The sequence below is a fragment of the Lepisma saccharinum genome, chromosome 2 (assembly GCF_977018435.1).
Source record: "Lepisma saccharinum chromosome 2, izLepSacc3.1, whole genome shotgun sequence".
NCBI classification, from domain to species: Eukaryota; Metazoa; Arthropoda; class Insecta; order Zygentoma; family Lepismatidae; genus Lepisma; species Lepisma saccharinum.
Genome location: NC_139230.1, coordinates 158,421,040 through 158,435,232, shown reverse-complemented (window position 1 = coordinate 158,435,232; position 14,193 = coordinate 158,421,040). Strand labels below are relative to the sequence as shown.

General features: G+C 37.1%; 1 protein-coding gene across 8 annotated transcripts in view; it reads left to right on the top strand.

The window, feature by feature from the left end:
- p120ctn (adherens junction protein p120) overlaps window positions 1-13,703 on the top strand; it is a 273,656-nt gene extending 259,953 nt beyond the window's left edge. For 6 of the 8 annotated variants that reach the window (XM_083117643.1, XM_083117639.1, XM_083117642.1 and 3 more), the window contains 2 exons: window positions 3,369-3,461; window positions 12,556-13,703. In XM_083117643.1, coding sequence (XP_082973769.1) covers window positions 3,369-3,461; window positions 12,556-12,750 — 288 coding nt within the window. In that variant the 3' untranslated portion in view covers window positions 12,751-13,703. Of the gene's footprint in view, window positions 1-3,368; window positions 3,462-4,034; window positions 4,076-12,555 lie in introns of all 8 variants that reach the window. The other 2 variants (XM_083117641.1, XM_083117644.1) reach the window with 2 other exon arrangements.
- Window positions 13,704-14,193: the final 490 nt, after the last annotated feature.

Here is a 14,193-nt window from a genome sequence, read left to right as displayed (position 1 = left end):
TTTGCGACTGACTCTCAATCCATTTCATATAATCATCACTCATCCCCATCATGGGTAGTCAAAAGTAGCAGAAACGTAACAAAAATACAAATACAGACACGGGTGTTTACATTAAAGAACAAAGCCAGTTTTAAAATCCAATTTTAATATTGCAATCATTCACAGTGGTTATTTTTAATTATGTTCCAACACAATTTCTCTCGTGATTCCCATGTGCTTATTTATCAGCTGCACCCCATCCCCGATGGTGGTGTGGTGGTAACGTTTTGCCTCATAACAAGGGGTCCTGGGCCCAATCCCCAGTGGAGGCATTTTGAACAGTGGTTTTGATCCTAATTTAAACTTCAGGTCCAGCCCTGATTAACCTTTCTGAGCGTAAAGTGGACTTAACCCTATGGACTTAAAATAAACTTCAACGAACTTCGACTTATCAGTCCTTTTTACATAAGACTGTGATATTTTTATGTTTTTCATGTAAAATTATATATTTGCACACGCATCATTTGGTAATTCAATTAATAATAAAACACTGGAACTTGAGTTTTACATTTTTCAGGGTGCCATTGTGGAAAATCTCGAAATGAGGAAATTTTAGGAAAATTGTTAAAAAAATATTCCTCGAAACACACAACAAAATGTATTGTGTATACTAAATAAACAGAAAACTACATAATAAGTAGCTCAATAATTCATATGAAGTATACCTTACTACACATGATATTAGCTCTTTCTCATGGTCAGCATAATTTGCTTGGAATCCAAGAGTCTCATACTCAAACCCTAAGTAATACATGGATGTATTATTGTGCTTGTCCCATCATCACTCATCCTCATCTTGTGATTAGCCACAAGTGACATCAAAAGTGAAGTAAAATAAACCAAATCAATCGATCAAACCAAATTTAACCATTGAATTTATACATATTTGTAAATGCCTGGAGGCAAGTTTTTCACAGTTTAGTTATTATTTTTATCGAGGAAGAAAAAAAGCTGCGTCGAAAATGAAACCATTCTCTCAATCCGCTTACTTTGTTTGTATCCTTTTCAAAACAATCTATCTGACAGATGAAAGATTATTGCAAGACAATATGTCTTGGAAGTTGAATAGTTATATTTGAGTTTGAAATTCTTATACAATTAACAATTTTTCATAGATGAGCATATCTTGTAACTAAATTAAATTGAATTAGCAATTTTGGATACATTGGAATCACACAGGCCCTTTATATTGTTAATATATATGTGGGTGGCGAGAGGCGGTAATACGTAAGGTTGAAATAGAAAAAAAAAAAATCTGCTTGTACCCTTGATTGTTTGAAAAATTCGCCCTGAAAACCAGGAAATGTACATGAATTTTATCATGGTCCTAGAGATACAACTGACTGTTGTATCAAACAGCTTTGAAATAAGTTGTTTTCATTGCACTCTTTTAGAATACAAAACAAGTCAGGAGAAGAGTTATAGTGAACATATGGTTCCTTGGCTGGCATGCACCACTGTTCCTTGAAATAAGTGTACAGTCTGTGTTGTCCCCCTCACTTGTTTCTGAACCAGTTTTGTGCTCGACTAACAACCACCTATGAAACAACTCTAAGCATTGTGCTCCCATGATTGAGTTGCAGTTGAATGATTTGAACAGGCTGTCATTCTCATTTCCTCTTACTCTTTAAGACTTTGCTGGACCTTTGGCAGTTGTCAGGGCAGCTGTTTTCAAATTTTCCTCACCTTTCAAAAAACCGCTATGATTTTGAAAAATCTGAAAATTTACGTATGCTTTGAATTCCTTCTAGAAGATTCACATGAATTTTCATGTCGTTTGCTTTCACTGTTGTCTATATACCATATTTACTCATGTATAATGTGCACTTTTTTCCAAAATTTTTGCTCCCAAAAACTGTGGTGCGTATTATGCACGGAATAATTCAGACAGCCATCATGAAACCGTACAGGGTCATTCCATGATTTTCGGACACTTGCATTGATTTTTCATGTTTACGGAACTCTATCATGTTATATATCGATGTAAAGCTTAAATCATGCAGTTTCTAAATATGGCAACAGTATTCCATTCAAGATAATGACACCAATGTGCAATGCGGTTGAAATAAGTTCATCACAAAATGAAGGAACGTTCTCATTTCTGTGGTGCTTTGGATGAAAGAAAGCATAAGGAAAAAGAAAACAATAATTAAAATGTATTACTGGCCAAACAATATATATATGGAGTGTGTAAATTCCTTAATGGAAGAAATCTTGTGCTGCTAACTGCTAGTTTAAAGGTCCTCAATGTGCATCGTATAAATGTTACATTAGTCACGGAAAAAGTATATAATTTGAAGTTCTTTTAGAAAAAGTAAAGAAGGAATGAGCAAAACCATGTATAAAATTTTGAAGGCCATTTCACACGATATCTCACTTTGTAATGTAATGTTCTGTGACACCAAGAAAAGCAGTGCAACTCTGGCGGAATTCGAGCATGCACCTTCCGTCACATGGGATGCATATCAACTGTATTTGTTGGGTGAGAAATAATAGAAAATAACCTCCTGAGCACTGCAAATCCATAATGTAATTTTGATCTCGCTTTCTACTATTACAGAATAAATAAGGTGGTTAAAGAGTGAAAGCTTTGGGATGCTAAATACAGTGGTGGGAGAAGGGGGAGGTGGCTTGGGTTGGAGACTTATTGTTTACAAAAGAGGATATTCTCCTCTTGGTCCACATAGCAACAGGTGACTAATGGAATAGGTATGATGTTATTCACTCTTGATCAGCATAGCAACTGCTTTACGACCCACAACTCAGGAAGCCATTTCTTGAAACTGGATTATACTGCACATCATATAAAAGATATAATTTTTTGTAACTTTTACCCATCAAAAACCAGGGTGCGCATTATACACGCACACACGCTATACACGTGTAAATACAGTATTCTCAATTGTTTCATGATTACACAAGTCTATTAAACTATTGATAATATCTAGAGAACAGCAGATGCAGACAACACAAAAGATTCCTCTCTAGAGGAAATTCTAAGATTTTTTTTTCTCCTCCTCTTAGATTTTGGAATATCATGACAGGTTTTTCAAAAGAGGAGGAATATTTGAAAACAGCTGCCCTGGCATCTGCCAAACGTCCAGCCAGGCCTTAACTGTTCCCTTATTTTGTTCAATATGTAAGATTTTTTTCCCCATCACTCTTCTGCCACTTTTGGCTGACCCAATTCACTTAGTCACCAAGGTTACTTCTAAATTACACATAGTGACTGTATACATTTAGAAGCACAAGCAATATTTGACTGGATGTATTGTTGATACTAGTGTGACTGCTGCATTTTTATATATCAAGATGTTGTTTTGTTTCAGAATGAAGACATTCCTTTGGCAGACATGTCATACCCTGAGGGAGGATCACATGCACCACCTCCTGGTGGGGTGAGAATATACCCCCCACCTCCTGTAAGTTGTGCAGCTTCATTATCTCATGCATGTACCTTTGCACTAACATCATCATTTGTAGTTCTTGGATTTCAATTGTTATTAATGTCACCCTTGCATGTGAAATTCTGGTGGCTATTTTGGGTATTTCATCACAGTGTACACTATCACAGTTAAATTGTTTTCTTTGTATTTCTTCACCCTTCTATCTTTTCTAGCAGTAAGAGAAATTCTCCAATGAGACTTCATATTGTTTCTACTATGTGAATATATCACTGTGCAGTTAATGCATGAGATAAAGCTGCATGACTTCAGTGTTGTCTAAGATGTAATATAGGATGTTTCACAGCAATGTAAATTATTAACACAGTATGAAGAATCTTTTTTTAACCCTAAATTGTGTATTTGCATAGTCAACACACAGTTACTTGATAAACGGGTGGCAAATGGTAAAGATCTATTTTGCATATCAGAATACATATCCTTTTAAGTGTTATTTCCCCGTGATTATAATTCATGTATTCCATGTTTTAAATATACCATATAGCCATTGGCTAAAGCGACTAAATTTTTGTTGTTCTTTTCCTTTGCCAGCCTGTGCCACGCAGCTAACCTGTCCCTGCTTGTAACTACTGGTGGGTGTTCTCTTCTTCTATAAGCCCTGTAGTAGATGTTAGCTGGCTTGCATTTTTCTTTGTGTGTGTGTGTGTGTGTGTGTGTGTGTGAGAGAGAGAGAGAATAATTTTTAGTAATAAGTTTCTTTTTATTAATATTTATCAATTTCAGTAGTCAATTCTTTAAATGCAGTTATTGTTAACCACATTATGTGTGCAGAATGTCTATGGAGTTTTTTATTTAATTATTAGTCTGCTTTTGTGTCATTAATTTTACTTACTGGTAGACACTGTTGCAGTTGTATATATGTGCTCGGTAATTAATAGCCTCAGTATGGAATAGTTTAGTGTCAAATTTGAATTTCATTGCAACCTTAAATTCTGTGGCCTGCATCATATCATGCATTTGGGTTAAAAAAGAAACAATTAAAAAGTGTGTTTTTGATACAGCAAGAACGTACACTCTGTGATCAGAAGTATCCGGACACCCACCTGAAAATGAAGTACAAGTTTGGGCCACCCTCTATCTGGAACACTGGCAGTCAATACGGTGTTGGCCCACCCTTAGCCTTGACAGCCTTCATTCTCTCAGGCATACTTTCAATCAGGTGGCGGAAGGTTTCCTGGAGAGTGCTGAAATGAGAAGAGGTATCGGTGTGGCCTAGCACAAGTCAGCATTCCAAAACATTCCAGAGATGTTCTATGGGATTCAAATCAGGACTCTGCACAGGCCGGTCCATTAGTGGGACATTGGTGTCATCAAACCACTCTCCCACAAGCCCTGCAGTATGGACAGGTGCTCAGACGTATTGAAAGACAAAATTGGTCATCCCCGAACTGGTCTTCATGGTAGACAGCATGAAAGTGGTTAAAATGTCAACGTAAGCTTGTCGTGACATTACCATGTAAAGCAACAAGGGGACCAAGCTCCCTCCAGGAGAAACATGACCACATTGTAATGCCGCCTACCCTGAATTTTACTGTCTGCACTATACAGGCTGGTAGATGTCGTTTACCAGGCATTCCCGCCACACCCACACCCTACCATTGGATCGCCACAATGTGTACCATGATTCATCACTCCACACAACAGTTTTCCACTGTTCTATGGTTCAGTTTCGATGTTCCTTGCACCACACGAGGCAGCGTTTGGCATATGCCTGTGTAATGTTTGGCTTATGGGCAGCTGCTCGACCATGGAAACCAAGTTGCCGCACCTTGTGCCGAACAGTGATGGTGCTTGGAGTAGATCCTGATGTAGTTCAGAATTCCTGTGTATGTTGGTGATTGACAATTCTGCTGTATGATTCTCTTCAACCATCGACAGTCTCTGGAGGTCAACATGGGAGGCTTTTGGGTTGAACACATCCCTTCATGTTTCCACTTCACTATAACATCAGAAACAGTGGACCTAGGGACGTTCAAGAGGGGGGAAATCTCACACACAGACTTCGTACACAAGTGGCACCCAACCACCTGACCACATTGAAAGTCCGAGAGTTCCTCAGACCATCCTATATTGCTGTCTCGTGCTGTCTGCAGACTACTGAGATCGCTGACCATGTGTTCCATGCGGTAGATGGCAGTACTGTGTCGCCCTCTATTATAGACACATGTTTCACGGTGTGTCTGGATACTTTTGATCACATAGAGAATTTGTCTCCTCCTCCCACAAAAAATCATATATTGGTGTAAAATATGATTTTCCTTTGAATAAAGCACTCCATTATAACTTTGAAATTGGTCAGTAACTTTTGGTTCTGCAACAAATTTGAAATCCCAATGTCCAGGCAGACAAATGAAAATAAAAATGGAACATTGTGACAGGGATAGGTAAAAAGGTAAAGTTCCCCATGCATATAGCACCATGCCACCTCCCCGATGGCACAGTGGTAACACAGTCGCCTTGTAATCAACGGATCCTGGGTTTGATACCCGGTGGATGCACGTAGTGATTCGGATCCCACTTTAAACTGTAGGTCCAGTCCCGATTAGCCTTACTGTGCATGAAGTGGACTTCAAACACCAACTCAATCAAAATCTTCACCATGCCATGAAGGAACATGTAGGGGATGTGGTGGTAGGGCCCCCACATATTCTCAATCTTGGCCATTTGGGAGGTGATGTGATCAGCACCATGTTTTGAGGCTGGGTGAGCCCCAGAGCCACTTTATGCAGGGACAAGGCAGGAAAAATTCTGACCTTAGATCACCCACCATGGGAATCAAACCCGGGTCTCCCATGTGGCAGTCAGATGCCATACCAACTAGACCACTGCAGCTCTACAGGGATAGGACATTATTGTTAATGTGTAGCATTTTGAAAGTGGCCATAGAAAATGTGCAAAGGTCATTCTCCTGGAAAAATTCCCACCATTGATTGCTGGAAACTGACCATACCACTTCACTAAAGTCTTAAATGCCAGTGTGTCATTATTGAAGGTGAAAGTTCCATTACACCAGACAGCATGCATGTTAAACTGGCTTGTTTGATGCATACAAACCTGAAGTACGCGCAGTGGAAGATTCATGCCTTAAAGTCATCTTAAATTGGTACGAGGCAGTATGCTTTCTGAATGTATAGATACAACACCGTTCCAGTTGATGTGAGTTTATTTACTTAATGTGCAAGTACCATAAGACTACATATATAGTTTGTTAGACAAACACATTGAAGGAAAAACATTGTCTCATTATCACTTGGCCAGTTTGATGGATATTCATTCAACCGAACTAATAATGAACTAAATTGGTCTATTGCCTTTTTTTCAATTTAATTAAAAGAACAATGATTCACTTTTAAATCACTTCTCCAGGTCGTATGGAAGAGAAAGTTCATGAACTAAATATAATTATGTGAGTGAGTGCAAGTTCGGAACTTAAAAACATTATGGAATGTACTTAGATTTCTCCTCCATATCATGGTTGCTCAGATACTTAACAATGTGTCTACCTGGAGGAAATACCAGTTCGTCTCCCTGTGTCAGAATCTGAAATGCACTGCCTGAAGGTCTGCATCATTGCACAGAGACTTCATTATGTCATTGCGTAACTGATTTTATTGACCTCTGGTGACAATAATGAACAGGATTCCATCAAACTGCCGCAAATGAAAGCAAGATGAAGAAAATAATGGCTCCGTGTGCACTACGGTCCATTCTTGGGACAGTTAGATTCTAAAATGAGGTAGTCATAGGGACAGTTAGATTCTAAATGGGGTAGTCATAATTAGGCTCCCAATTTTGTTTCTGCACACCACCAGAGAACCTACACTTCCTACATCAGATTCGCCACTTTTGAAAATTAATGCAGCTCTGATGAGAACTACAAGATTTCCACATGAATTTTGTAATTCTCTTCTTCCATTCCATCCAGAATCATAGCTTTATACCGTGAAATGCAAATATGATACTTTCACAGTTTTGATATATCATGGTAGGCATGCAATGTAACTACAGTGAAGCCTCTATTTTACATTTTTCAGGGGACCAAGGTAGAAAAATTTGAAATACTGGAAAATTTAAATAACACCACACAACATTAGATAAATAATTATGTGTGTTATTACTACTCTTACCTCTGACAATATTTCACTTCACATAATCATGGCAATGAGCCATGCTATAATATTCCGCAATTCATCTGATACACATTCTTTACAATAAGTTTCCTTGAAAGTTAACTTAGTGACCTCATTATATTTATGCGAGACTAAAGTTATTGTCCCAAGAAGAAGATCCATGTTGGATCTGGAAAGGAAAAGTATGAAGTCTATTCGGAAAGTATCTGACTCTTTGGCAGGAAAAATACAATTACTCACCTTAAGGTTTGAAACCCAAATTCCCTCCAAAGTAGTCTCCTTAGGACTGCACACACTTCTCCCAGCAGTCCCTCCATTGTTGGAAGCATTTCTGTAAGGCCTCGTTAGGAATGAAGTACAGCTGGGACATCACATTCAACATAATGTCTTCTTGTGATACAAATCAAGTCCCTTTGGGTGACATTTTCAGCTTGAGAAACAGCCAAAAAGCAGGAGGAGCCATATCAAGAGAGTAGGGAGCCTGACAATCTAGAGGATTGGTCAAGAAAGCTGAATCAGATGAGAATTGTGTTGCCTGCAAATTTGGCATTAATTTCATGACTCTTTACATGGCCAAATTGGAATGTACCAAACCAATTTGTATCCCCACCTCATCTTGACTTTGTGAGGCCTACCGGAAGTTGGTTCACTCTCCCCTAACTTGCAGCCATCTTTGAGGTGCTTGTACAGTCATGGACACTTCTGTGTTGTAGTCCCATACACTTTCAATGGAATTCTTACAACCCAGAAGTCTCCATGATTGTACCACACCTTAATTTGTGTGATGCATCATTGTAAAGCCTGTTGAATCTTCTGAATGGTTTTCACTTGGGTAACATCATGCTTTTGGCAAAATTTAATGCAAAAACACTGTTCAAGTTGTTTAGTTATTTCATGGCAAATGAAAATCTGATGTCCTTTCACTACACTCAGAATCTGACTGCCAGCTACTGACATTCTCTGTGTGCAGGAAAAAATTCATGCATTTACATGAAAGTGCAAACACCACCACCTCTTAATTTGCTTCCACATGAAAAAATAAGGTTGGATACTTTCTGAATAGACTCCATATTTCAGTTCATTTTAATATAAATTCTAAAGAAACATGTTCTCCAAGAGCTTCTGTACAAAAAATTGATAATATTACATGGAATTCTCATACATTCTTGCTCTCCTTATATAATGGGTTGCAAGAAACCACTCGGATGAAAAAAAAAAAATAGAAATGATGCCTGATTAGGTTGTACGTATTCTGGATGGATTAAATTCAATGAACTGCTATCATAATCACCTGGCACATTTCCTTAAAACTTGTGTTCATTCACTTAACACTAAACAAAAAATAATAATTAGTACATAAGCATACAAGTAATTTAAAGACCTCAGTTATTTTAATTAATATATTAGAGATGGGCTAATATGAAATTTTGGCCGATACCGATAAAGTACCAGTATAAAATTTACCGATACCAATAACCAATATTCTACCAATCTGATAAAAAATTCCAAATGGTTCACTGACCTCCTTAATAAATGCACGTTGCCAGATATGCCAAATTTTGCAATAGAAAAGAAGCTGTACATTTAGATATATCAGATCGGTAAAACAATGGGTAATTTTACTGATAACCAATATGCCGATACTGATAGAGTACCGATTAATCGGTCCCATCCGTATAATATATAGATTTGCCTTTTTTGTAATAAAGGGGTTATGTTATGGGAATTTTGTATATGAATGCAAAAAAATATTTTTTGAATAGAAACCAAACAGGCATGAATAGGTAAAAACTGCAGATTTTGTTATCAATGCAATAGTCATATGATCCAGCAACTAAAGGTGCAGAAAAGTCCCATTTATTAAAATCACATGTTGGGATTAATGAATATCTAGGAAGAGTTTAAGAGATTGATTACTTATTTCAATTGTTTTGTTTCTATTATTGAGTTTATTGAGTGCACAATATTGAAAATTATTCAAGTCAATATGTAATGTCAAATATTGAACTTTCATTAATGAAACCAGTCCAGAAGGAATGAGAAACTCAAAACAGTTTTTCTTAACACCTACAAATGTTCAATGTATGAACCACGGGTGACATGGCACACATCAACACTATAGGAATGCAAACAGTTTGTGTGTGCATGTTTCGTTAAGCTGAGAGATCATATCCCTTCTGCTAGGGAACACTCAAATCACCCACATCACTCACAATGTTTTGTGCAATGTTTTGGTCCTCAAGATCACGGGACCTTACACCGTGTGACTTCTTTTTGTGAGGTTTCATCAAAGACTGGGTATTCATCCTATTGCAGCCCATCGCAGTGATAGACACAATCTTCAGGCCCATGTTGATGCGAGTGTTGCAAGAAGTAGACTATCGTGTTGATGCGTGCCGTGTCACCCGTGGTGCATATATTGCACATTTGTAGGTGATAGAAAGAACTGTTTGATTTTCTCATTCGTTCTAGACTGGTTTCATTAATGTAAGTTCAATACTTTACTTGCAATAAATATTTGTACCCCTCAAGTATTTATGAAACATCCGGTATTATATTTTTTTTAAATGTTTTTCCCTCGCTAATAATGTTAGTTACCACATAGCCAAAGAGTTGTGCCTAGAAAATTTTGCCTTCAATTTGATATGAGAAGTCTGTTTCAATTCCCTGGAGGAATGCAATAATTTCAGTGCTGACAGCATTTAAGGACATTAGTGGGCTATTTGAAAAGCAGTAACAGGCTCTCGTAACAGTGGTCCAAACAGTAACATTGTCCAATGAAAAAGAAAAACTGTTTGTCAGACACTGGCCCTCAAATGACTGTTGTGTCATATAGTCTAGTTCCATTTTCACCAACAAAGTTTTTATTTAGATCTAAAAATATGAGCCAAACTAAAATTATTGATAATTGGAGGGTTTGGACTGGCATTGAATTAATCCCACATGCCTGTGTTAAGAGTTGATATTAGGGTTGTGTGCAGACCAATTCAACAAATTAGCTTTCCTTTTTGATTGTTGTTCAGCACCAAATTCACTCCACAATATTTGGAGGCAAAATTTTGTTTGTCTGCACTGACATCCATGGAAGAGTGGTTAGCACAGTGTACCATGATGACACCTAGGCCCTTGGACTGGGCATGGGTGTTCTTTGTGAGTATCCCTTCATCAATTTCATCATATCGTCACTCATCCAGAAGTGGCAGAAAGGTGCATGAAAGTGCTGAACAACAAAAAATTATAAAGAAAAATGTTCTGTATCCATATCAGTTTTCAATTTCCATTATTGGAACTGTTATACCTTGCCGAAAACCAGACACCACTAGAAGACACCCAAATGGGGTGGGGATTGGTTTTTCATTCAATATACACAAACTGACTCAGGCTCTCCACCCACCTCCTCAACCCTCTCAAAGCATCCAGTCCTGTGACTTTAGTGCTAGGTTCCAAAAGAAAGGGGGGAAAAAGATTATCCCATGGGTATTGCTGGGTAAATAATAAGAGAGAGCATTTGCAAAACATGCTGAGCAAGAATGTTGAATTTATGAAGTGAGAGAGGATATCGGGTAATATCTAATGGAAAAATAATTGTTTTATGCCTTCAATTTCTATACTCTTATGTTTTTCTCATCAAAGTAAAATATAGTAGTATTGATATAAAATGTGCTGATAACTGATAGTGTACAGATAAAATATTAAAGAAAACATTTCATAAGGAACCTAAGTGATATAATAATCATAATCAACGTATATGAATTTTGCTTTTATTTGTAATATCAATAAAAAGAACTATGAAATCGTGTAAATGAAGTTACAAGCAATTTTTACATTGATTATGACTAATATATCATTAAGATTCAGCATGGACTGGTTTTAATTGTATAAAGTCAGCACACTGGCAGTAAATTTTATATTAGTACTATATTTTTATTAGTGTAAGCTGCAGCATCTGTGTATATACCTAATTTTATGACTAGATTGAGTCAGAAATGACATAAAAAATCTAAAATATAATGCCATAGGAATGCAAAAGGGCACCTACACACAGTGGCATGCCCAAAGGGGGTTATAAACCCCCTCTGGCCCAATATTCCTAAAAAAAAATCAATCGTAGAAAAATATGACAAAAGATGAGGGTGGACTACCAAGAAAAAGTATACGTAGCCCCTCCCTTACTAAAATCATGGGCACGCCACTGCCTACACATTTCTCAAACTTTGGAAGCATCCACATGGCTGATAACCTGCTCAAATAAAGAGCACCTACTCTGTCAGTGAGTACTTGCTCTAATGGTGACCATTGCTCCCATTTTGATGTGAAAAAAAAGTTCTCAAATTGACCAGGTGCTTATGTATAAGCAGAGCCATGGTGGTCTAATCGGTAGGGTGTCTGGGTTTGATTCCCAGGGTGGGTGATCTGAGGTTGGATTTTTTTCTGTCTTGTCCCTGCATAAAGTGGTTCTGGGGCTCACCCAGACTCAAATCAATGGGTACCTGGGGGCAACCCTGGGAGTAAAGGTGGCCAGAGCATGGTGCTGATCATATCAACTACAATATGGCAGAGATCGACACCCACATCCCCTAAACGTACATTTGTGGCACGGTGCTAATGCACGGGAAATTTTACCTCATGTGTAAACACATGCATGGGCATTTGTATAGATGTGTATGTCACCAGGTCATTAAAATGTTGATATATCTACTAAAAATCCTAGGTTTAAATATTTTTATTCTATTTTTATTCATATGAAAATAGAACACTTATTCATTTCTGTTGATATGATCCAATGTTATTTTTGACATTTGAAGAAGTTGACTTTTACTAAGAAAGTTCTGAATGTTGTGAATTTTGAATAGCTGTGAACTATTTATCCAATATTTAACTCTTGTACATTGTGAAGTTATACCTTTAATTTCTTTTTGCAGCAAGCCAAGCCAGGAGAGCCACTTTATGCTCAAGTTAATCGTGAAAAAAAGAAAAATAGACAGTATGAACCTGCAGCCCAGCCTGCTTATGATGGACAGCAACCAGGTCCTGGTGACATGTGGGGCTATGATGAGCAAACGAAAGGTGTTGTTATGGATGGTGGAACGCCTGCTGGTGGGGATTCATGGGTGTGAGTGCATTTAAGTTCAAATATCAGTGAAATACAATAGGTGATGGGAACAGTGTTCAATAGCAAGGTGCGAACTTGCAAAGTTGCCCATTCAAAGACAGGCTACTAAACAAACCCACATTTCATTGTCATTTATTAGAATCATAAAAGGAATAAAAGTTCATCTGTTTATGGGGTGATTGACATGCATTTTCAGTTAGTTCATCAGCAATCCGTTGTTTTCTACATTCTGTACATTTTACAGTTGTTAAAGACAGCAAAATAAGTGTAAATATTTATGTATTTGAATGGATGCAGTGCTTCAAATGCTCCAAACTTTTAATTTGTTGGAATACAATTCATAGGGTGAACAAAGAAGAGGACTTGAAGCGTGGACCTGATGTTTGTCAGGCTGGTAAAAGTGCCATCCAGAGACCGCTGTCTGAATCTTACATCTTAAAACTAAAGGTTTAAAGAGATGAAATTTGAAAATTATTAGGTTTCGTTGTGTGTTGGTGTTAGAATGAGCATTCCATTGATGTAAATGTTTGTCCTTGTATTCAATAAAATCACAAATGGGTATCTTAAAGCACATACCCAATTTTGTGTTTAGTATTTTGCCTATGAGGTTTTAGTATGCTTTTCTGCATTGTGTGGAGTGAGAGGCTGTCCATAGCCTACATTTCCACATGAAATTCTGTATCAGTCATTTTTTTAGTGGAAATATGACTACGAAAATATTATAAAAAATATGGTTGAAGATGACAAATTGTTTCATTCTTTGCTCATGTTATCTTTAGGCTTCCAAATACCTCTACATAAAAACAGAAAAATGCATTCTTTTGGAATGAATGTGGTAATTAAGTAGAGTAATATGGAAAACCTTTGATTTTCCTTATGCTTTTCTACAGATGCTGAAGTATAATATCTTTCAATATTATTATTATATGTACCAAGAATTTGTAAAAATAAATAAATTTAAACAACAGGTTACTTGGTTTTACTATACGATTCCTGTGCAATTTAACTTGTAATTACTAAAAATTGTGTTGAAAATCCATTGTATATCATGTAGTATTTTAGCCTTTTAATTGACATGTATAATTCACATGAGTGTAAGAGTAGCAATTTATGTTGAGTGTTCAACACTTGATTTTGACTCCAAAGATTCTTGGTTTGAGTCCACCAGGAAACATGTTTACATCTTTATTGTGTGTATGAATCTAGAGTGGAAGAAAACTGATTTGAATTGACAAAACTATAAGAAGACTAGTTACTGCTTGACCATATCATTTTCTGACTGCGCTGTTCCTTTTACCCATGCCCAAATTACAATGAACATTAGCGTAGAATTAGAAGCTTTCATCAGGCTGGGAAGCTGTTTCTTATCAGATACTATCCAGGGCTCCAAATGAACAATAACAGTGTTCCGGTTCATGAATATCTGGAACCTTCCATCTAGTCACAA